At 51.4% G+C, this 22,808-nt stretch overlaps 4 protein-coding genes and 1 pseudogene across 4 annotated transcripts; 3 read left to right on the top strand and 2 right to left on the bottom strand.

Moving 5' to 3' along the window:
* Window positions 1–10,467: 10,467 nt before the first annotated feature.
* On the top strand, window positions 10,468–12,519 carry LOC141057173 (histone H1.5-like; annotated as a pseudogene).
* On the top strand, window positions 12,056–12,466 carry LOC141057016 (histone H3). The gene has a single exon (XM_073553488.1). It carries the CDS (start codon window positions 12,056–12,058, stop codon window positions 12,464–12,466), a length of 411 nt encoding a protein of 136 aa, XP_073409589.1.
* Window positions 12,520–15,551: 3,032 nt separating the features above from the next.
* On the bottom strand, window positions 15,552–18,275 carry LOC141057175 (histone H2B 1.1-like). Its single transcript, XM_073553714.1, has one exon. It carries the CDS (start codon window positions 18,231–18,233, stop codon window positions 17,856–17,858), a length of 378 nt encoding a protein of 125 aa, XP_073409815.1. The 5' UTR covers window positions 18,234–18,275; the 3' UTR covers window positions 15,552–17,855.
* On the bottom strand, window positions 15,601–15,912 carry LOC141057015 (histone H4). The gene has a single exon (XM_073553487.1). The coding sequence runs from the start codon at window positions 15,910–15,912 to the stop codon at window positions 15,601–15,603; it is 312 nt and encodes a 103-aa protein (XP_073409588.1).
* A 235-nt stretch (window positions 18,276–18,510) lies between the features above and the next one.
* On the top strand, window positions 18,511–18,995 carry LOC141057174 (histone H2A type 1-like). Its single transcript, XM_073553713.1, has one exon. The coding sequence runs from the start codon at window positions 18,551–18,553 to the stop codon at window positions 18,941–18,943; it is 393 nt and encodes a 130-aa protein (XP_073409814.1). The 5' UTR covers window positions 18,511–18,550; the 3' UTR covers window positions 18,944–18,995.
* The last annotated feature ends 3,813 nt before the right edge of the window (window positions 18,996–22,808 follow it).

The following is a 22,808-nucleotide window of genomic DNA, read 5'->3' as shown; positions in this document are numbered from 1 at the left end:
GTTGCCAACCACTAATTTAGTCTGTAAGAGGAATGGCAAAGTCTTTGGAGATCCAGGCCTTGTTCATTTTCAGAAAAGTCAGCCGGTCAACATTATCGGAAGATAGTCGCGTGCGACGGTCTGTTAGTACACCACCTGCGGCACTAAAGACACGTTCCGATAATACACTGGCAGCAGGGCAAGCCAGCACCTCCAATGCATACTGGCTAAGCTCTGGCCATGTATCCAGCTTAGAGACCCAAAACTTGAAGGGGGAAGAGCCATCTGGGAGTACAGCGACAGGGCAAGACATGTAGTCTGACACCATCTGACGGAAGCGTTGCCTCCTGCTGACTCGAGGCGTCGCTGATGGTGTAGACAATTGTGGTGGACACACAAAACTTTGCCACATTTGGGCCATAGTGGTCTTGCCTTGTGCTGCGGCGCTGCCTCTGCTCCCTCTTTGTGCAGAGTTTCCTCCACTGCCTCGACGCACAGAGCTGCTTTGTAAAGCACTAGCAACAATGCTGTCGGGTGGAATGGAAAACATTATGGACTGCACCAGTGACTCTTCGTACTCCCGCATTTTACGCTCCCGGTTCAACGTTGGTATGAGCCTTTGTACGCTGTCCCGGTAGCGAGGATCTAGGAGGGTGTACACCCAATAATCAGCCGAGACGAGAATGTGGGCGATGCGGCGGTCGTTTCTCAGGCACTGCAGCATGAAATCAACCATGTGCTGCAGACTCCCAACTGCCAAAGAACCGCTGTCCCCTGTTTGAGGCGTGACCTCGGCCTGCTCTGCATCACCCCACCCTCGCTGTACATACTGAGTAGAGGTTTGTGTACCTCCCTCCTCTGGAGAGATGTCTTCCTCCTCCATCGACTCCTCCTCATCCTCCTCACAAAGTGTCCCCTGCCTAGGCCTTTGTGAGGAAACACGTAGCGCAGACTGTCCAGAAGCAGATGGCATTTGGGACTCCTCATCCTCCACCTCTTCTGAAACCTCATCCCTTAGTGCTTGCAGTGTTTGTTGAAGCAGGCAGATAAGGGGGACAGTCATGCTGACTAGTGCATCATCTGCACTCGCCATCCGCGTGGATTCATCGAAGGCACGCAAAACGAGGCAGATGTCCTTCATAGAGGCCCACTCAATGGTGCTGAAGTGTGAACGGCGCACAGTGCGACTTGTTTGCGCCTGATGCAGCTGGTACTCCATGACTGCTGCCTGCTGCTCACACAACCGCTCCAACATATGTAACGTTGAATTCCACCGGGTGGGTAGGTCACATATGATGCGATGTTCCGGAAGGCCAAATCGTCGCTGCAGAGCAGCGAGGCGCGATCTTGCCGTGCTGGAACGTCGCAAGTGAGCGCACTCTATGCGGACCTTGTGCAACAGTGCAGCAAGATCCGGATAGTCCCTCAGAAAGCTCTGCACGACCAAGTTAAGAACATGTGCCAGACATGGGATGTGTGTGAGGTTGCCTAGGCCAAGAGCTGCCACCAGATTTCGGCCATTGTCACACACTACCAAGCCCGGCTGGAAATTCGCTGGCCCAAACCACACATCGCTCTCCAGCTTGATAGCATTCCAGAGCTCCTGCGCTGTGTGGCTTCGATTCCCCAAAGAAATTAATTTGAGTACAGCCTGTTGACGTTTGGCCACGGCTGTGCTCATATCGGTCGTAACAGGCTCCTGCTCTGCTGTTTCTGAGGAACTTGAGTAGGAGGAGGAGTCTATGTGTACAGACTGGAGTCCTGCAATCCGTGGCGTTGGAAGAACACGTACAGCTCCACTCTCCAGATCTGTACCCGGCTCCACAACATTGACCCAGTGGGCAGTGAGGGAAAGGTATCGTCCCTGTCCATGGTTACTGGTCCACGCATCGGTGGTCAGGTGGACCTTGCTACTAACGGCGTTTAGTAGCGCATGTTTTATTTTGCCCTCAACATGTTTCTGCAGGGCAGGGACGGCTCGCCTGCTGAAATAAAAGCGGCTGGGCACGTTGTATTGGGGGACTGCCAATGCCATTAAGTCCCGGAAGGTGTCAGTGTCCACCAGCCTGAATGACAGCATTTCAACTGCCAGAAGTTTGGCAATGCCAGCATTCAGAGACTGTGCTCGGGGATGGTTTGCCGAGTAAGGGCGCCTTTTATCCCATGCCTGTGCTACCGATGGCTGTGATTGATGGGAACGTGCTGCTATGGGTGTAATCTGACAGGGTCTCCGGACAACAGTGGCAGAGGTTCTTCCTTGGCGATCCTGTGAGGAAGCCGAACCAGCAGTGTGTGAGCTGGAGGAAGAGGGCCCAACACGAACTGAAGAGGTGGTAGGTGGTGCTGTACGTTGGCCTACGTCTTCAGGGTGTCTCTGCAACTCCAACTCGTGCTTGGTGCGCACATGTTTCCACATATTTGTGGTATTGAGGTTGCTGACATTTCTCCCTCTTTTGACTCTCTGATGACACAGCTTGCATTTGACAAAGCAAATGTCATCTGCAACTGTGTCAAAAAAGGACCACGCACTGCAACTCTTGTGAGCGCCCGGTTTGCCTTTGGAAGGAGGAATGCTCCTAACGGGTGCCGAAGTGGAGGGTACAGGCAACCAAGTCTTCCCCCTCCCTCTGCCTCCTGTTTTGGCCGGTAGGGGAATCTCTTCCTCCGAGCTGCTCCCACCACCTTCCTGTTGCTCACGCCATGATGGGTCAAGGACCTCATCATCTTCCCTCCCCTCTTCAAACAGCTGCTTCTCCGGGGTTGTCTCGCCAGCACCGTACGCACCAGAAAGTGGCAACTGAGTCTCGTCATCATCTGATGCGTACTGAGGTGTGCTGACCATAGGCACTGGCCCACTCGCCTCTTCAGATTCAGAGGGACAAAGAAGTTGCGCATCACTGCATACTCCCTCTTCTTCACATTCAGGAATGCTGCTTGGCTGGCCCCCTCTTTCCAAGCCAACAGATTCCGAGAACAGAAGTAGAGACTGTGATGGCTCCTGTCCATGTCTCTCTGACTGCCTGGGCACTTTGGCAGGTGGTGAAGAGACAGATGGTTGCTCTTCGGTGCTCTGACCCTGAGAGGATGCGGAATTAATTGAAGTCGATGCGTTAGCTGCCATCCATCCGACAACGGCTTCAATTTGTTCCTCCCGCAGCAGTGGGGTACGTTGAGGTCCTACAAAGCTGCGCATAAAGGACTGTTGCCTGCTAAAACTGGGGGATGCTGATCCACTGGTGCCCGCAGCAGGCCCAGAATCCCCACGTCCTCTACCTGTAGAATCCCCACGTCCTCTCCCTGCAGAATCCCCACGTCCTCTCCCTGCTGAAACTCCACGCCCACGCGCCTTACACCCTGCCTTCTTCATCTTGCAAGACTGCTTAAGATAGGCAAAAAAGTACAAAGGGGGGCCTTAGTGTGCTTATTCCTGAACAGCTGGTTACAGGTACAAGAAACACTAATTTTATGAAGTGTGTGTGTGTGTGGACTAGACTTTAATAGGAGCTGATGTGGCCTACACAAGTTCAAAATGTAGTGTTTGGTGAACTTTTTTTGTGGTTTCTTTGTTGGAAACAAACTCAAAGTATGTGAACAAAGAATTGAAACTGATAGTATCACCAACTTTTTGGAGCTATTACAATGCAGGCAGGTAACCTACAATGCAAAAGATGAGGCTCCAAAAAAATTGGGTAATACTAATCTGGCTGCGCCGGCAGGGCACAAGCCAGAAAAAAAGGCTCCTCTATCTACTCCTATATAGTGTTTGCAACCAACCAATGTTGATGGATACGGATGGATGCACACTAATAGGAGAAGAAAAAATGAGCTGCACTCAAAGACAAATATGTGTGAGGCAGTGACGCACGTTGAGCGTCCTACAACCAGACATAGCTGCAGGACACTCTACTCAGCGTGAGCTGCACTCACACACAGTCAGAGGCCTCTCAGACAGCCGTCAACAGTGCAGCTAAGTGGGCACTGGCACTGACAGGCTGCAGAAAGGCTCCGCTGTGTACTCCTTTATAGTGTTTGCAACCACCGTAGATGGAGACGGATGGATGCACACTAATAGAAGAAAAAATGAGCTGCACTCAAATAAAAATATGTGTGAGGCACTGACGCACGCTGAGCGTCCTACAGCCAGACGTAGCTGCAGGACACACTACTCAGCGTGAGCTGCACTCACACACAGTCAGAGACCTCTCAGACAGCCGTGAACAGTGCAGCTAAGTGGACACTAGCACTGAAAGGCTGCAGAAAGGCTCCGCTGTCTACTACTAGTGTTTGCAACCAACGTATATGGATACGGATGGAAGCACACTAGATTGAAATTATGTAAAAAATGCAGCTCAAAAAATAAAAGATGTATGAGGCAGCAGTGATCACACTGGGTGGCCTACAGCCTGACGTGGCTGCAGGACCCACTCCACAGCGTGAGCTGCACTCACACAGCCCTTGCAGACAGCTGTGAACACTGCTGCTAGGGCAAAGAAGGCTACAGTGGTGGTTTATGTAGCCTGGGTAAAGCACTAGATGTTTGGTGGAATCGCTATTTCTAACTGTCCCTCACAGTCTTCTACAGCAGCCTGTCCCTAACTGAATTCACAGCAGAGTGACCAGAAATGGCGGCTGCGGTGGCTTTTATAGTGCATCATGACATCATTTCGGCAGCCAATCACAGCCATGCCAATAGTTAACATGCCTAACAGGATGTGCCCACACTTCGGAGGATTCCCATTGGCTTAATCAAAGCAAGCAGGCTCATAGCATGATGGGAACTTCCTATTCCGATTCCGATTCCGGAATCCGATATGACAAAAGTATCGGAATTAAGTATCGGAATTCCGATACCGCTAATATCGGCCGATACCCGATACTTGCGGTATCGGAATGCTCAACACTAATGATCAGTGCAACCACCTTGTCTGTGCACGGCTGTATGATAAGTGCCAACACCTCGTCCCTACAGAGCTGTATGATTAGTGCCACCAACTTTTCCCTGCAGAGCTCTATGATCAGTACCACCAACTTGTCGCCGCAGAGGTGTATGATCAGTGTCACCACCTTGTCCCAGCAGAGCTGTAAGATCAGTGCCACTACTTCGTCCCTGCAGGGCTGTATGATCTGTGCCACTACCTCATCCCTGCAAAGCTGTATGATTAGTGCCACCACCTCGTCACTGCAGAACTGTATGATTAGTGCCACCACCTCGTCACTGCAGAACTGTATGATCAGTGCCACCACCTATTCCCTTCAGAGCTGTGTGATCAGTGCCACCACCTCCTCCCTGCAGAGCTGTATGATCAGTACCACCACCTTGTCGCCGCAGAGGTGTATGATCAGTGTCACCACCTTATCCCCGCAGAGCTGTATGATCAGTGCCACAACCTCATGCCTGCAGAACCGCATGATCAGTGCCTCCAACTTATCCCTAAATAGATATATAATCAGTGCAACCACATTGTCCCCGCAAAGCTGTATGATCAGTGCCAACACCTCATCCTTGCAGAATTGTATGATCAGTGTCACCACCTCTTCCCTGCAGAGCTGTATGATCAGTGCCACCAACTCCTCCCTGCTGAGCTGTATGATCAGTGCCACCACCTCCTCCCTGCAGAGCTGTATGATCAGTGCCACCACCTCATCCCTGCAGAGCTGTATGATCAGTGCCACAACCTCATCTCTGCAGAACCGCATGATCAGTGCCTCCAACTTATCCCTAAAGAGATATATAATCAATGCAACCACATTGTCCCCGCAAAACTGTATGATCAGTGCCAACACATCATCCTTGCAGAGCTTTATGATCAGTGTCACCACCTCTTCCCTGCAGAGCTGTATGATCAGTGCCACCAACTCCTCCCTGCAGAGCTGTATGATCAGTGCCACCATCTTATCCACACAGAGCTGTATGATCAGTGCCACCACCTACTCCCTGCAGATCTGTGTGATCAGTGCCACTACCTCCTCCCCGCAGAACTGTATGATCAGTGCACCACCTCATCCCTGCAGAGCTGTAAGATCAGTGACACAACCTTGTCCCTACAGAGCCTTATGATCAGTGCCACCGCCTCCTCCCCACAGAGGTGTATGATCAGTGCAACCACCTCCTCCCTGTAGAGCTGTCTGATCAGTACCACCACCTTGTCCAAGCTGAGCTGTATGTTCAGTGCCACCACCTTTTCCCTGCAGAGCTGTATGTTCAGCGCCACCACCTCCTCCCTGCAGAGCTGTATGATCAGTACCACCACCTTGTCCCCGCACAGCTGTATGATCAGTGCCACAACCTCATCCTTGCAGAACCGCATGATCAGTGCCTCCAACTTATCGCTAAAGAGATTTATAATCAGTGCAACCACATTGTCCCCGCAAAGCTGTATGATCAGTTCCAACACCTCATCCTTGCAGAGCTGTATGATCAGTGCCACCAACTCCTCCCTGCAGAGCTGTATTATCATTGCCACCATCTTATCCACACAGAGCTGTATGATCAGTGCCACCACCTGATCCCCGCAGAACTTAATTTCCTTCTAATTTCCTTCTATGACGGTATCACTGATTGGGTGGATCAAGGAAATGCTGTAGATATAGTATATCTTGACTTCAGCAAAGCATTTGACAAAGTCTCTCATACAATCCTTATTGAAAAAATGATTAAGTATGGAATGGACAAGGCAACTGTTAGGTGGATTCATAACTGGCTTAGTGATCGGACCCAAAGAGTGGTCGTAAATGGCTGCACATCCAGTTGGAAGAATGTCTCAAGTGGGGTACCACAGGGCTCTGTCCTGGGCCCTGTATTGTTCAACATCTTTATCAACGATTTAGATGAAGGAATTGAGGGTAAACTGATTAAATTTGCTGATGACACAAAGCTAGGAGGGATAGCTAATACTAGAGAAGAGAGAGAGAGGATTCAAAAAGATTTAAATAAACTGGAGAAGTGGGCAGCAACTAACAGAATGGTTTTTAACAGGGAGAAATGCAAAGTACTACATCTGGGCAATAAAAATGGAAAAAGCATATATAGAATGGGAGGAATAGGGCTAAGTGACAGCACATGTGAAAAAGACTTGGGTATACTAATAGATCACAGACTGAATATGAGTCAACAGTGTGATGCAGCAGCAAAAAAGGCAAATGCAATTCTAGGCTGTATTAACAGAAGCATACAGTCTAGATCACGTGAAGTCATTATTTCCCTCTACTCCTCTTTGGTCAGACCTCATCTGGAATATTGTGTCCAGTTTTGGGCACCACATTTTAAAAAAGACATCAACAAACTGGAGCAAGTTCAGAAAAGAGCGACCAGAATGGTGACCGGTCTGCAAACCCTGTCTTATGAGGAAAGGTTGCAGGATTTGGGAATGTTTAGTTTGCAAAAGAGAAGACTGAGAGGAGACTTAATAGCTGTCTACAAATATCTAAAGGGCTGTCACATTGTAGAAGGATCAACTTTATTCTCATTTGCACAAGGAAAGACTAGAAGCAATGGGATGAAACTGAATGGGAGGAGACACAGATTAGATATTAGAAAAAACTTTTTGACAGTTAGAGTGATCAATGAGTGGAACAGGCTGCCACGAGAAGTGGTGAGTTCTCCTTCAATGGAAGTCTTCAAACAGAGGCTGGACAGACATCTGACTGGGATGATTTAGCGAATCCTGCTTTGAGCAGGGGGTTGGACCAGATGGCCCAGGAGGTCCCTTCCAACTCTACGATTCTATGATTCTATGTATGATCAGTGCCACCACCTCATCCCTGCAGAGCTTTAAGATCAGTGACACAACCTTGTACCTGCAGAGCCTTATGATCAGTGCAACCACCTCATCCCTGCAGAGCTGTATCTTCAGTGCCATCACCTCATCCCTGCAGAGGTGTATGATCAGTGCCACTACCTCATCCCTGCAAGCAAGTATGTACAGTGCCAACACCTCCTCCCTGTAGAGCTGTCTGATCAGTGCCACCACCTTGTCCGCGCTGAGCTGTATGTTCAGTGCCACCACCGTTTCCCTGCAGAGCTGCTTGTGCAGTGCCACCACCTTTCCATGCAGAGCTGTATGATCAGTACTACCACGTTGTCGCCGCAGAACTGTATAATCAGTGCCACCACATTGTCACCGCAAAGCTGTATGATCAGTGCCATCAGTTGGTCAGCACAGAGCTGTATGATCAGTACCACCACCTAGTCCCCGCAGAGCTTTATGATCAGTGCCACCGCCTACTCCTTGCAGAGCTGTAAGATCAGTGCCACCACCTAATCCCTGCAGAGCTATTTGACCAGTGCCACCACCTCGTCCCTGCAGAGATGTATGATGAGTGCTACCACCTCATCCCTGCAGACCTGTATGATCAGTGCCACCACATCATCCCTGCAGAGCTTTATGATCAGTGCCACCATCTTGTCCCCGCAGAGCTGTATGATCAGTACCACCACCTTGTTGCTGCAGAGGTGTATGATCAGTGTCACCAACTTTTCCCTGCAGAGCTGTATGATCAGTGCAACCACCTCATCCAGGCACAGCTGTATCTTCAGTGTCACCTCCTCATACCTGCAGAGCTGTATGATCAGTGCCACTACCTCATCCCTGCAAACCAGTATGTTCAGTGCCACAACCTCCTCCATGTAGAGCTGTCTGATCAGTGCTACCATCTTGTCCGCGCTGAGCTGTATGTTCAGTGCCACCACCTTTTACCTGCAGACCTGTATGATCAGTGCCACCACCTTGTCGCCGCAAAGTTGTATGATCAGTGCCACCGCCTACTCCTTGCAGAGCTGTACGATCAGTGCCACCACCTAATCCCTGCAGAGCTATTTGATCAGTGCCACCACGTCATCCCCTCAGAGCTTTATGATCAGTGCCACCATCTCGTCCCCGCAGAGCTGTATGATCAGTGCCACCACCTCCTCCCTGCAGAGCTGTATGATTAGTACCACCACCTCATCCTTGTAGAGCTGTATTATCACTGCCACCACCTTGTCCCCGCAAAGCTGTAACATAAGTGCCACCACATTGTCCGAGCAGAGCTGCATGATCAGTGCCACCACCTCCTCTCTGCAGAGCTGTATGATAAGTGCCACCACCTGGTCCTTGCAGAGCTGTATGATCAGTGCCACCACCTTGTCGCCGCAGAGGTGTATTATCAGTGTCACCACCTTGTCCCCGCAGAGCTGTATGATCAGTGCCACCTCCTCATTCCTGCAGAGCTGTATGATCAGTGCCACCACCTCCTCCCTGAAAAGCAGTATGATTAGTGCTACCAACTCGTCACTGCAGAACTTTATGATCAGTGCCACCACACATTCCCTTCAGAGCTGTATGATCAGTGCCACCACCTCCTCTCTGCAGAGCTGTATGATCAGTACCACCAACTTGTCGCCGCAGAGCTGTATGATCAGTGCCACCACCTGGTCCTTGCAGAGCTGTATGATCAGTGCCACAACCTCATCCCTGCAGAGCTGCATGATCAGTGCCACCATCTTATCCACACAGAGCTGTATGATCAATGCCACCACCTACTCCCTGCAGAGCTGTATGATCAGTGCCACCACCTCGTCCCTGCACACCTGTATCATCAGTGCCACCACATCATCCCTGCAGAGCTTTATGATCAGTGCCACCACCTCATCCCTATACAGCTGTGCTCTGTGTGTAGAAATTGCATTTTGTGTCTCCTCTTTTCTCCCAATATTCCCCTTTTGCACAATAGTTGGGTCACATAAATCCAGGAATATCTCACAGTTTTCTCCCCGGAGATGCGTCTGGTTGGGGAGTGAGTCGCATTATGAAGCTGCCCCTTATCAGTTCTCTTCCACCATTACAGGCCTCAGCGGTCACAGCTCCACAATGGGTGAGACCAGATTTTAGCAGGTCATTGCAATCAGCCGCCGATGTGGATCATCTCCTGATGTGGAGCATCTGTCACCCCCAATACTCCGCACATACGGGGTACAGGGAGGTCACAGGTCAGGGAGGCGGCAGTCAGCGGAGCCATCGCCTGTGTTACCCTTCTGGGCTCTCAGCAGCTCCAGGTCGTCCCCACATCGTACAATCAGCGTCCTGTACGATAGACATTGTAGTAAAGATCCCTGTGATGGTGACAGGAGCCGGGAACAGGAGGAACGAGTTCCCCCAGCAGATGTATCTTCCCGGATACACAGCGATGTGCAGATCTGGAGGACGACGGCGATGATCCCGGGACCTCCTCTCCGCTCTTCCCCGGCGTCTCTGCTAGTGACAGCTACAGACGGTCGGTGGAGAAGATGGCGAAGAAGAAGCGGCGGAGGAAGCGCGCTCTGCTGTCCGGTGTCAGCCGGTAAAGGGCTTTTATTCCGGGCAAGGAAGCACAAGGGGAGAGCGGAGCTTCACTCGTTCTCAGCTGGGAAGAGGCGGGGCATGTATGCAGTGTCAGCCAATAGATGCTCAGGACGGTGTAGCTCAGCAGCCAATCAGTGCACAGTAAGCCTGTACATATAACAGACTCCTCCAGCTCCGGCCTTAGTGTTTTCCTATCGGGAGATTTTTGTGTTTTGGCTCCGTAGCATAGGATGGCAGAGACCGCGCCAGCCGCCGCTCCCCCTCCCGCAGAACCGGCTGCCAAGTCCAAGAAGCAGCCAAAGAAATCCGCCGCCAAGAGCAGCAAGAAATCCTCCGGTCCTGGCGTCGCCGAGCTGATCGTGAAAGCCGTGTCAGCCTCTAAGGAGCGCAGTGGGGTGTCTCTGGCCGCCCTGAAGAAGGCGCTGTCTGCCGGAGGGTACGATGTAGAGAAGAACAACAGCCGCCTGAAGCTGGCCGTCAGGTCTCTGGTCACCAAGGGCACCCTCCTCCAGGTGAAGGGCAGCGGCGCCTCCGGGTCCTTCAAACTCAACAAGAAGCAGGAGACTAAAGTGGCCAAGAAGTCAGCAGCCAAGCCCAAGAAACCCGTTGCTGCTAAGAAAGCCGCCAAATCTCCGAAGAAGCCCAAGAAGGCTCTGACCACGGCCAAGAAGAGCCCGAAAAAGGCCAAGAAGCCCGCAGCTGCCAAGAAAGCGGCCAAGAGCCCCAAGAAGTCGAAAGCCGCTCCCAAGCCTAAAGGCGACGAAGAGTCCGGCTAAAAAGGCGGCCAAACCTAAAGCTGCCAAGAGTCCGGCTAAGAAAGCCAAGAAGCCCGCGGCCAAGAAATAAGTTGCGGACCCAGTTATTTTACACAAAGGCTCTTTTCAGAGCCACCACCCTGTCCCCGCAGAGCTGTATGATCGGTGCCACCACCCTGTCCTCGTAGAGCTGTATGATCAGTGCCACCACCCTGTCCCCGCAGAGCTGTATGATCAGTGCCTCCACCTCCTCCCCGCAGAGCTGTATGATCAGTGCCTCCACCTCCTCCCCGCAGAGCTGTATGATCAGTGCCACCACCCTGTCCTCGTAGAGCTGTATGATCAGTGCCACCACCCTGTCCCCACAGAGCTGTATGATCAGTGCCTCCACCTCCTCCCCGCAGAGCTGTATGATCAGTGCCTCCACCTCCTCCCCGCAGAGCTGTATGATCAGTGCCACCACCCTGTCCCCGCAGAGCTGTATGATCAGTGCCTCCACCTCCTCCCCGCAGAGCTGTATGATCGGTGCCTTCAGGTGACAGTTCTGTGTAATGGAGGGAAGGGGCCGATGTGCAGCAGAAATCACGTTACTTCCATCATCCTAATTATCACCACCTGTAACCCACATCTTAGTAAGAGTGGTGTGAGGTTATAACTCCGATGTGAGAGTTGGAGCGTCAGTGACTGATTATAGAGGAGCTGCTGTACCGCTCTGGGTACTGGGAATATAGAATCGGAGCTTCCGCTGTAGAAGCCGCCTGGAGATTGGATGTGACCCTGTGTATCAGAGCAGTGGGTGATAGCTGAACTGTGAGTCAGGTTGAGCCTTCTCTGTACAGTGATTGGTCGCGGACATCAAACGCTATTCGCTGCTCACATTCTACAAAATAACCAATGGAATGCAGGGGACGTGTCCTCATGAAGCGTGAATAGGGGCAGAGGAGTATAAATAGCCGCTCACTCTGCTCCTCTCATCACTTCTGTTCTCTTCTATACAGAGCTATGGCCAGAACTAAGCAGACCGCTCGGAAATCCACCGGAGGGAAAGCGCCCCGCAAGCAGCTGGCCACTAAAGCCGCCAGGAAAAGCGCTCCCGCCACTGGCGGAGTGAAGAAGCCGCACAGATACCGGCCAGGGACAGTTGCTCTCCGTGAGATCCGCCGCTACCAGAAGTCCACCGAGCTGCTGATCCGTAAGCTTCCCTTCCAGCGCCTGGTGAGAGAAATCGCCCAGGACTTCAAGACTGATCTCCGCTTCCAGAGCTCCGCTGTCATGGCCCTGCAGGAGGCCAGCGAGGCTTATCTGGTGGGGCTGTTTGAGGACACAAATTTGTGCGCGATCCACGCTAAGAGGGTCACCATCATGCCCAAAGATATCCAGCTGGCCCGCCGGATCCGTGGGGAGAGAGCTTAGATCTGTCCTGCCCACCTGACTGCAACACAAAGGCTCTTTTCAGAGCCACCCAATCCTCCCTCAAGAAGAGCGAATTCCTGACCTTTAATACTGCCGGCTTTGCTACCAACCATGGTCCTGATCATGCTCGTGGTGGTGAGGCTGGTAGTTTTGCTACCCCTGCTGATGCTGGCATGGCAGGTGGTGCAAATGACCTTTTTTGGGGTTATGGGCAGAGTATTAAAAAACAACTAGACTTGAGAAGGCCTAACAGATGGACAGGCAACTTCCATCATGTTGGTGTTACTGTTAATAGTCGCCGGCCTTCTGTCTGCGGCAACCACACTGCTTCTTCCTGGCTGTTGGGGCGCTATGCCTCCCTCCCCCTATGCTGCTGTCCTCACTTTGCATGTCCTCCTGCTAGCTTGGGTCAGTTACTATATCATCCACCACTTCATCCTGCTAAACACTGTCTCTTGTGCCTCCTTCGAGCCTGCCACCTGGTTCCAGCAGTCATGGTACTTTATTTCCCAGGGCGTTCTGATGCTTCCTGTATCCCTGGGTGGTCCTTACCAGGTCAGCTCGCCCAGGGTGGGTTGGAATCATGGCCCAGAGGGTCCACTCCAGGAGTCCTCACACGAACAAGGGTGGGTGGTTTTGCTGGGCGTAAAATACTGGTTATGGAAAAGGTTGAGGTGTAACCCACAGGGCAACATGTTTGCCAGCCAACACACTTAGTGTATGGGCATTACAAGTCTAGGAGATCTGGTTCTTTTTTTAATGAGACATTTTTTAAAAGGCCCTCTATATTTTATTCCAAGGGGGGATTGGAGTTATTGGGGTGCATATGACTTGGTAGCAGGGCAGGCCTTGCCGTGAATCCATAATACATGAGGGTGTGCACGAATATATGGGGAGTATACAGCACTGTATGGATACAGGATATTCAACTATAAAATACTATATGTTGGATTATCAGCACTATATGGAGATATATAATACTACTTGAAGGGTATACTGCACAATGTGTCCGTATACAACAGTATTTGGCAGCTTACAGCACTATATGGGGGTATACAGCCACATATGATGTTATATAGAACAATATGGAGGGCCCACAGCACTTTGTGCAGAGTATTCAGCAATATGTAGGTATCAGCACTACCTTATGCTCATGTCACTATATGGAGGGTATCCAGCACTATGTGAGCCTATACATACAATAGCTATTTGGGGTTTACAGCACTATATGGGGGTATTCTGTAGATGATTCTGAATGGGAGGAGACACGGATTAGATATTAAAGAGAACTTTTTGACAGTGAGGATGATCAATAAGTGGAACAGGCTGCCACTGGAGGTGTTGAGTTCTCCTTCAATGGAAGTCTTCAAACAGAGGCTGGACAGACATCCGTCTGGGAGGATTTAATGAATCTTGCACTGAGCTGGAACATTCCATGATTCAGGCTTATATAGAACAGATGCTCTCGGATTTGTGTCTGCAGCACTAGATGGGGAGTATACAGCACACGTAGGCTTTGTAGTGCTGTATACCACCCAGTAGGTGGTATGGAGGATGTGCAGCACCGTACGGGGTGTGTATACATTGCCTGCAGCTCCAGGGCTGATCAGTCTCAACTCCACTTCCAGCAGTGATCGGAGCGGACCCCACACGGAGACCCGGTAACGTTATATCTGGGCGTCTCCGTGTGGGGTCCGCACTGATCACAGGAGGCCGCATCTAGCACAGATCGGATGATACAATCCGCACATGTTCTACCAGGAGGAGCCCGATGTGCTGAGCGCTGCCGGGAGAACACGTGTACATGAGGAGCAGCAGGTAGAAGGGCAATAAGGAGTTAAACGGAGGAGGAAGCACGTCTATCGATTGGTCGGTTCCTGTGGGCGGAGCTTTATAACCGTTTGATGGTTTGAATCTCCCGCTCAGTCGTGCTCTCGGCCCTCGATCATTAACCCTTCAGTGACTGTTCTCTGCTTGTGGAAGAGACATCATTTCCCAATCACTGTCAGGAGTAAGCGGCCATTATACCTGCAGATCATGTGGTAAAGTGAGATTGTATTAACCCCTCAATCCCCAGAACGGTGGCCGCTGCTCATTATCTCACCAACCACATTTATGCAGTTATCTTGTATGCGAGACTTTTTCTCCTCTGGAGGGATGGCGCTCTCCGCACTCAGAAATACACAGGCTCCGGAGCCGCCTCATCTCCAGTCCTCGCTATGGTCCGCCAGGCTCGGATGACGGCGCTGTACATTCGGGGTGCGGACTCTGTTCTCTCTTCTGGCTCCGACTACTGATAAATAGGATAAGACACCAGAAACCTCCCCGTCATGAGGGGAACGAGCCGCTAATGTCCGGCTGCGGGGAGGGAGCGGCTTCATCCATCAGCCCGAGCACAGGAGACCGCTGCCGGCTGTAGCTCCAGTCCATGTTATTAGGAGCAGTCAGGAGGTCACAATCAGTGGCCACATGTAGATGGTAAATGAGGAGGGTGGTAGTGATGAGATGCAGGCGCTGGACATACCGGGGAGCCGCCACTAACAAGGGGGAGCAGTTACCGGTACAGGATGTGACCGCTCCTCACTGGATTTACACCAATCCTGAGAAATAGGATCTGACCAGACTCCATCACCGCAGTCATCAAATATCAGGAATTGTAGAACACATGTGTGCGGCTCTGATAGGAGCCTTTGGGGGAGGCGCATCTATCCAGCGACAATCCCCGGGAGTATTCGCTGCCTCCTGACACACACACTGATCTGATCAGGAAGACCTGTAGCAGAATCACGTTCATCTCACGGCAGAACTTGGATTTCTGCTCTGTAGTGACCACATCACAGCGAGGTATGTACTGTGGTGCAGAGATGTCTGTGCTGCACAGTGCGGATATACTGTATGCCCCCAGAACCTGGCAGCTGTATATTATAGATCAAGGAGAATAAACCACATCACCCCAAGTCCGCGGTGCCAGCTCCAGTATGGAAGGAGGAAAGTGCAAGACACATGCCAGGCTGTGACAACTAGTATACTTACAGGCACCAGATTGCAGGAATAGGAAATCGTAGCCTCTCAGGTAGAAGATGTGGGTGGCTCTGAAAAGAGCCTTTGGGTTATCAGCACAGAAAAGAATACAATTAACCTCCGAAGCCGTAGAGAGTGCGGCCCTGGCGCTTGAGCGCGTACACCACGTCCATAGCGGTGACGGTCTTCCTCTTGGCGTGCTCGGTGTAGGTGACGGCGTCACGGATCACGTTCTCCAGGAAGACTTTCAGGACCCCGCGAGTCTCTTCATAGATGAGGCCGGAGATGCGCTTGACGCCTCCTCTGCGAGCGAGACGGCGGATGGCAGGCTTGGTGATGCCCTGGATGTTATCACGGAGCACCTTCCTGTGCCGCTTAGCGCCGCCCTTCCCAAGACCTTTTCCTCCTTTGCCGCGACCAGACATCTTCCAAGTAGTCAGCTGTAACTGATGCTAAAACCGAACGACCCCTCCTTTATATACAGGAGAGACGGACCAGAGAGAGAACTGCAGAGATGACGCGCCCCAGGGCGGGGCTTACAGAATCCACATGAGCTCCTCCCTTCCTCTGCTGTTTGGCTGAGCACAGAACTGTTGGAGAGTTTGAATTTCCCGCTCATTGTTCAGTTTCCCTTTTCTTTCCAGCTTGTAATATAATGTCACTTCTTCCCCTGTGATGAGAATTATTCCAGATTCAGCCTATAGATAAATGGGCAGCACAAATAGAGGGGAGCAGACACGGCCCCAGTATATGTCAGGAGGACAGAACAGACTGTAACCACAGATATTACAGGCAGCCGCCCAGGGGATCTCACACCGGTAGATACACTGCCTGATATAAGGCTCAGTCCTCAGTAATCACAGGATCTCCGGTTTTCATAGAGAATATTACATTTATATTAACCCCAGGGCTAAGCCCTCTCTGCCTTTATTCAGGTCTTATATTCCCGCATTAGGGACATTTGTGCTATGATAGGAGTCATCATTACTTCGGGCAATTATGACACTATTGTCCTTATATTTGTGTTTTCTTCTTCCCCTGGCAATGATTCTTTTTTCCACCACATCATAGCTCACATTGCTGCAGAGTAGGGACCTGCTGTCAGCTACAATTAATTAGGAAAAACAATTATTAACATAATGACAGAAAAGGCTGAAAATCAGAGCTCAGCAGTGATCCTGACTGATCCCAGCCGCCAATATCGCCCCATATCCTGCAGTAATTATTTAAAAAACATCTGTGAGGAGGATGTGATGGGAGATGATGTCATGACATGTCTGACCTAGAGGATCCTCACATCACAGTGTAATGTATTGTGCACTGAGCTCTCGGCAATCTTCTCTACATGATCGCACATTTCCCATCACAGACCTCCTGCCTGGAGCTGCAGGTGGGATCTGCTTGGAAGAGCAGAATTGGTCTCCCCTGAAATGTCTCTTGTAGGATACATCTCTAGCCAATATATTGTCTCCACAATACTGATTATGACGAGAAAGGGAGATGTGATCGCCTGCAGGTCAGACACACGGGGCATCACAGCATCTGCCTAACGCGGATTCATTCTCTAACCAGGAACAGCTGCAGACTCCTGTATGGGATGTAAGCGACCAGCGACCTCTCAACACCTGCAGATTCCCCGACATCGCTCCGTCCTGGGACCGCGCGTTATATGGAGACAAAGAACAGAAAAAGCGGGAACTGCAAACGTGTCAACCATTGGGAACATTAGCTCCTCCCCTCCCTCTGCGGATTGGCTGAACACAGGACGGTTAGGGGGTTTGAATTTCCCGCTGCTTCTAAAATGTCGTCACCGCTTCCCTTTACAGTGAAGACTCCAGCATAATCTCTAGATAAAACTGCACCGACTACAAATGTCTCCTGTTATTTGAGGAAAAACACGAGAATCATGAACTAAGTGCAGAGAGGAAAATCGTCAGCTCACTGTCTGGTGCTGCATGGGGGAGAAAATTCAGTCTCAAAGCATCCCGGCTTAGAAAGTGTTATTAGTCATCATGGTGTATCATGAACTAAACCGAATCATGTTATACCAAATGAATGAGACCCCAGAATATCAAGATCTGTGGAGCAAGGGGTTAAAGAGTAGTCCCTGAACACAGAGCAACTTATGGAGAAGTGACCAGGTTATTATTTAGAAGGTCCTCGGTTCTCACAATCTCCTTGGTAGCATTCATCATCCCTACTTCCTTCACCTGTCACTTCCCGTCACTAGACGCAGAGACCCAGGCGGTGGAGCAGACAACTCGGGGAGACGGGAAAGGACACAGGAGCAGCCACAGCTCTGATGGAGATGGGGTGGTGGCTCTTAGAAGAGCCTTTGGGGTGATGGCGGAGCAGCAGACTGAGCAGATCACTTGGCGCTGGTGTACTTGGTGACGGCCTTGGTGCCCTCGGACACGGCGTGCTTGGCCAACTCTCCAGGCAACAGCAGGCGCACGGCGGTCTGAATCTCCCGGGAGGTGATGGTGGAGCGCTTGTTGTAGTGAGCCAGGCGGGAGGCTTCCCCTGCGATGCGCTCGAAGATGTCGTTGACGAAGGAGTTCATGATGCCCATGGCCTTGGAGGAGATGCCGGTGTCGGGGTGGACCTGCTTCAGCACCTTGTACACGTAGATAGCATAGCTCTCCTTTCTGCTCTTCCTACGTTTCTTGCCGTCCTTCTTCTGAGTCTTAGTGACGGCTTTCTTGGAGCCCTTCTTGGGCGCTGGCGCAGATTTGGGATCAGCCATAACGAAAGCAAATTTCTCAAAAGAGAGAAGAATAATGATCCCAAGCCTCCCAGAGCGGCGATATTTATAGGCCCGCCATGCAAATGACACTGTTGTCAGATCGCCGTGCTATTGGGTGACAAAGTCATGTGACCAACAGAACCGTCAATCGCTCCGCCCACTGCAGCTGATTGGTAGCTACACAAGTCTGTTTTCCATTGGTAACTTGAGATCCATCCAATGACAGGAGAGGAGGGCGGGGCAGACGATTATGAAAGCGACAGCAGCCGCAGCTAGTTCTTCATTTCGCCCAGATTCTTTATTGTTTGTTATCAACCATGTCTGGACGCGGCAAACAAGGAGGGAAGGTCCGAGCCAAGGCCAAGACCCGCTCATCCCGGGCAGGACTCCAGTTCCCAGTCGGCCGTGTGCACAGGCTTCTCCGCAAGGGCAATTATGCCGAGAGAGTCGGCGCCGGCGCTCCGGTGTATCTGGCCGCTGTGCTGGAGTATCTGACTGCTGAGATCCTGGAATTGGCCGGCAATGCTGCCCGGGACAACAAGAAGACCCGCATCATCCCCCGTCACCTGCAGCTGGCGGTGCGCAATGACGAGGAGCTCAACAGGCTGCTGGGTGGGGTGACCATTGCCCAGGGGGGCGTCCTGCCCAACATCCAGGCCGTGCTGCTGCCCAAGAAGACCGAGAGCAGCAAGGCGAGCAAGAGCAAGTGAGCGCTGCCGCCGATCTCTGTCCACAACACCAAAGGCTCTTCTAAGAGCCACCCACACCGTCGCCACAAGAGCTGACGCCGCTGATCTCTGCGTGCTCACATGGGACTGACGTTAGGCACCACGGGCTGCCGCCACCAGTTTGTAGGTTGGTGCCCATACACACTTGATTCCGGGGTTCAACACAAAACACTGAGGATGCCCATGTCTGGGTTATCACATGAAGCCTCAGACCTGTGTGGGGAGAGGAGTCCTCGAATAGTCACAGGAAATGTCCCTCATTAGTGAATGTCTTGATACTCGGGCCCCTGACTCTGCTGTGGAGATTACATGCGGTTATCACGTCCCGGAGTATCGGGGGATGGCGGCCGGTGATTGTCCACATCAGTGACTGCTGCTCCTCCCGGAGGGCGATCCCGTGATGGCGGCTCTGGAGGGCCGGACTCTGCGCGGTTCTCTGTGTGACCGGATTGTGATGTCCGCTAATAATCCTCGGCGGAAGAAGAGCGGGAAGTTCAAATCCCCAAACGGATCCTGCGATCAGACAATGAGCGGGAATCCTCGGTTAAGCGCCGCCCTCAGCCTTCAGCGATGTACATAGACGCCTTTCCTCCTCTGTTTAACCTCTTACTTGCCTTGTTCCTGCTGATCCCCTCTTATTTACCAGTGTTCATAGATGCGCCACCTTCATCTCACATCGGGCTCCTCGAGAACATCTGCTGCTTATAGCCCCCTGTAATCAGTGCAGAAACAGCTGGGAGTCCCGATAATACTGTAAGTGACTGAGGAGATTGCGGCACGTGCAGATCGAGCTAATTGCCATCATTGGTGAAAAGTCCTAGAGCTACACAGAGGGTTAACCCCACATTAGTGTAGTGTAATTATCCGCAGGTTCACTGAACAAATATTATGTAACAGAAGAAAATTAATTAAGCCAATAAACCACAAATCCTCCTGCTTTTCTGTAATTACTAAAAAAAAAAAAAAGCACAGATGAAAACCTATGTACTGATGGGGGAGCGTGATAGGCGACGCGCTGGTTCCAGCATCAATGTGCTCTCCATCCGCATGCCATACTCCATACCCCGTCCCCCATTTTTGGCCTGTATGATCAGTGCCACCACTTCACCCCTGCAGAGTTCTATAATGAGTGCCACCACCTCGTCCCTGCTGACCTGTATGTTCAGTGCCACCACCTTTTCCCTGCAGAGCTGTATGTTCAGTGCCACCACCTTTACATGCAGAGCTGTATGATCAGTGCCACCACCTTTTCGCCGCAGAACTGTATAATCAGTGCCACCACATTGTCAACGCAAGCTGTATGATCAGTGCCACCACCTACTCCTTGCAGAGCTGTATGATCAGTGCCACCACCTAATCCCTGCAGAGCTTTTTGATCAGTGCCACCACGTCATCCCCTCAGGGCTACCTGATTAGTGCCACCACCTTGTACACGCAAAGCTGTCTGATCAGTGCCACCACCTTGTCCACGAAAAGTTGTATGATCAGTGCCACCACCTCGTCTCTGCAGACCTGTATGATCAGTGCCACTACATCATCCCTGCAGAGCTTTATGATCAGTACCACCATCTTGTCCCAGCAGAGCTGTACGATCAGTGCCACCACCTATTCCCTGCAGAGCTGTATGATCAGTGCCACCACCTCCTCCCTGCAGAGCTGTATGATCAGTGCCACAACCTCATCCCTGCAAACCAGTATGTTTAGTGCCACAACCTCCTCCCTGTAGAGCTGTCTGATCAGTGCCACCACCTTGTCCGCGCTGAGCTGTATGTTCAATAACACCACCTTTTCCCTGCAGACCTGTGTGATCAGTGCCACCACCTTGTCGCCGCAGAACTGTATAATCAGTGCCACCACCTTGTCGCCGCAGAGGTGTATGATCAGCGTCACCAACTTTTCCCTGAAGAGCTGTATGATCAGTGCCACCACCTCATCCCTGCAGGGCTGTATGATCTGTGCTACTGAAACATCCCTGCAGAGCTGTATGATCGGTGCCACTACCTCATCCCTGCAGAACTGCATGATCAGTGCCACAACCTCATCACTGCAGAGCTGTATGATCAGTGCCAACATCTTGTCCCCACAAAGCTGTATCATAAGTGCCACCACTTTGTCCGAGCAGAGCTGTATGATCAGTGCCATCAAATTATCCCGGGAGAGCTCTATTATCAGTGCCACCACCTACTCCCTGCAGAGCTGTATGATCAGTGCCACCATCTCCTCCCTGCAAATCTGTATAATCAGTGCCACCACCTCCTCTCTGCAGAGCTGTATGATCTGTGCCACCACCACATCCCTGCAAACCAGTATGTTCAGTGCGACAACCTCCTCCCTGCAGAGCTGTATAATCAGTGCCACCACCTTGTCTCTGCAGAGCTGTATGATTAGTGCCACCACCTGGTCCTTGCAGAGCTGTATGATCAGTAACACCACCTTGTCGCCGCAGAGGTGTATGATCAGTGCCACCACCTCATCCCTGCAGGCTGTATGATCTGTGCTACTGAATCATACCTGCAGAGCTGTATGATCGGTGTCACTACCTCATCCCTGCAGAACTGCATGATCAGTGCCACCACCTTGTCCCCACAAAGCTGTATCATAAGTGCCACCACTTTGTGCGAGCAGAGCTGTATGATCAGTGTCACCAACTTTTCCCTGCAGAGCTGTATGATCAGTGCCATCACCTCATCCCTACAGGGCTGTATGATCTGTTCTACTGAATCATCCCTGCAGAGCTGTATGATCGGTGCCACTACATCATCCCTGCAGAACTGCATAATCAGTGCCACGACCTCGTCACTGCAGAGCTGTATGATTAGTACCACCACCTTGTGGCCGCAGAGGTGTATGATCAGTGCCACCTCCTCGTCCCTGCAGAGCTGTATGATCTGAGCCACTATCTCATCCCTGCAGAACTGCATGATCAGTGCCTCCAACTTATCCCTAAAGAGATGTATAATCAGTGCAACCACATTATCCCCGCAAAGCTGTATGATCAGTGCCACCACCTTGTCCCTGCTGAGCTGTATAATCAGTGCCACCACGTCCTCCCTGCTGAGCTGTATGATCAGTGCCACCACCTCCTCCCTGCAAAGCAGTATGATTAGTGCCACCACCTCGTCACTGCAGAACTTTATGATCAGTGCCACCACATATTCCCTTCAGAGCTGTATGATCAGTGCCACCACCTCCTCTCTGCAGAGCTGTATGATCAGTACCACCACCTTGTCCCTGCAGAGCTGTATGATCAGTGCCTTGTCGCCTCAGAGGTGTATTATCAGTGTCACCACCTTGTCCCCGCAGAGCTGTATGATCAGTGCCACCTCCTCGTCCCTGCATAGCTGTATGATCAGTGCCACCACCTGGTCCTTGCAGCACTGTGTGATCTGTGCCACTACCTCATCCCTGCAGAGCTTTATGATCAGTGTCACCACCTCTTCCCTACAGAGCTGAATGATCAATGCCACCACCTACTCCCTGCAGAGCTGTAAGATCAGTGACACAACCTTGTCCCTACAGAGCCTTATGATCAGTGCCACCGCCTCCTCCCCATAGAGCTGTATGATCAGTGCAACCACCTCATCCCTACAGAGCTGTATCATCAGTGCCACCACCTATTCCCTTCAGAGCTGTATGATCAGTGTCACCACCTCCTCTCTGCAGAGCTGTATGATCAGTACCACCACGTTGTCGCCGCAGAGGTGTATTATCAGTGCCACCACCTTGTCTCCACAGAGCTGTATGATCAGTGCCACCTCCTCGTCCCTGCAGAGCTGTATGATCAGTGGCTCCAACTTATCCCTAAAGAGATGTATAATCAGTGCAACTACATTGTCCCCACAAAGCT

The sequence above is a fragment of the Dendrobates tinctorius genome, unplaced genomic scaffold (genome assembly GCF_039654945.1).
Source record: "Dendrobates tinctorius isolate UK_male_01 unplaced genomic scaffold, ASM3965494v1 ptg000202l, whole genome shotgun sequence".
NCBI lineage: Eukaryota > Metazoa > Chordata > Amphibia > Anura > Dendrobatidae > Dendrobates > Dendrobates tinctorius.
This window is presented reverse-complemented; position numbering and strand designations above follow the sequence as displayed.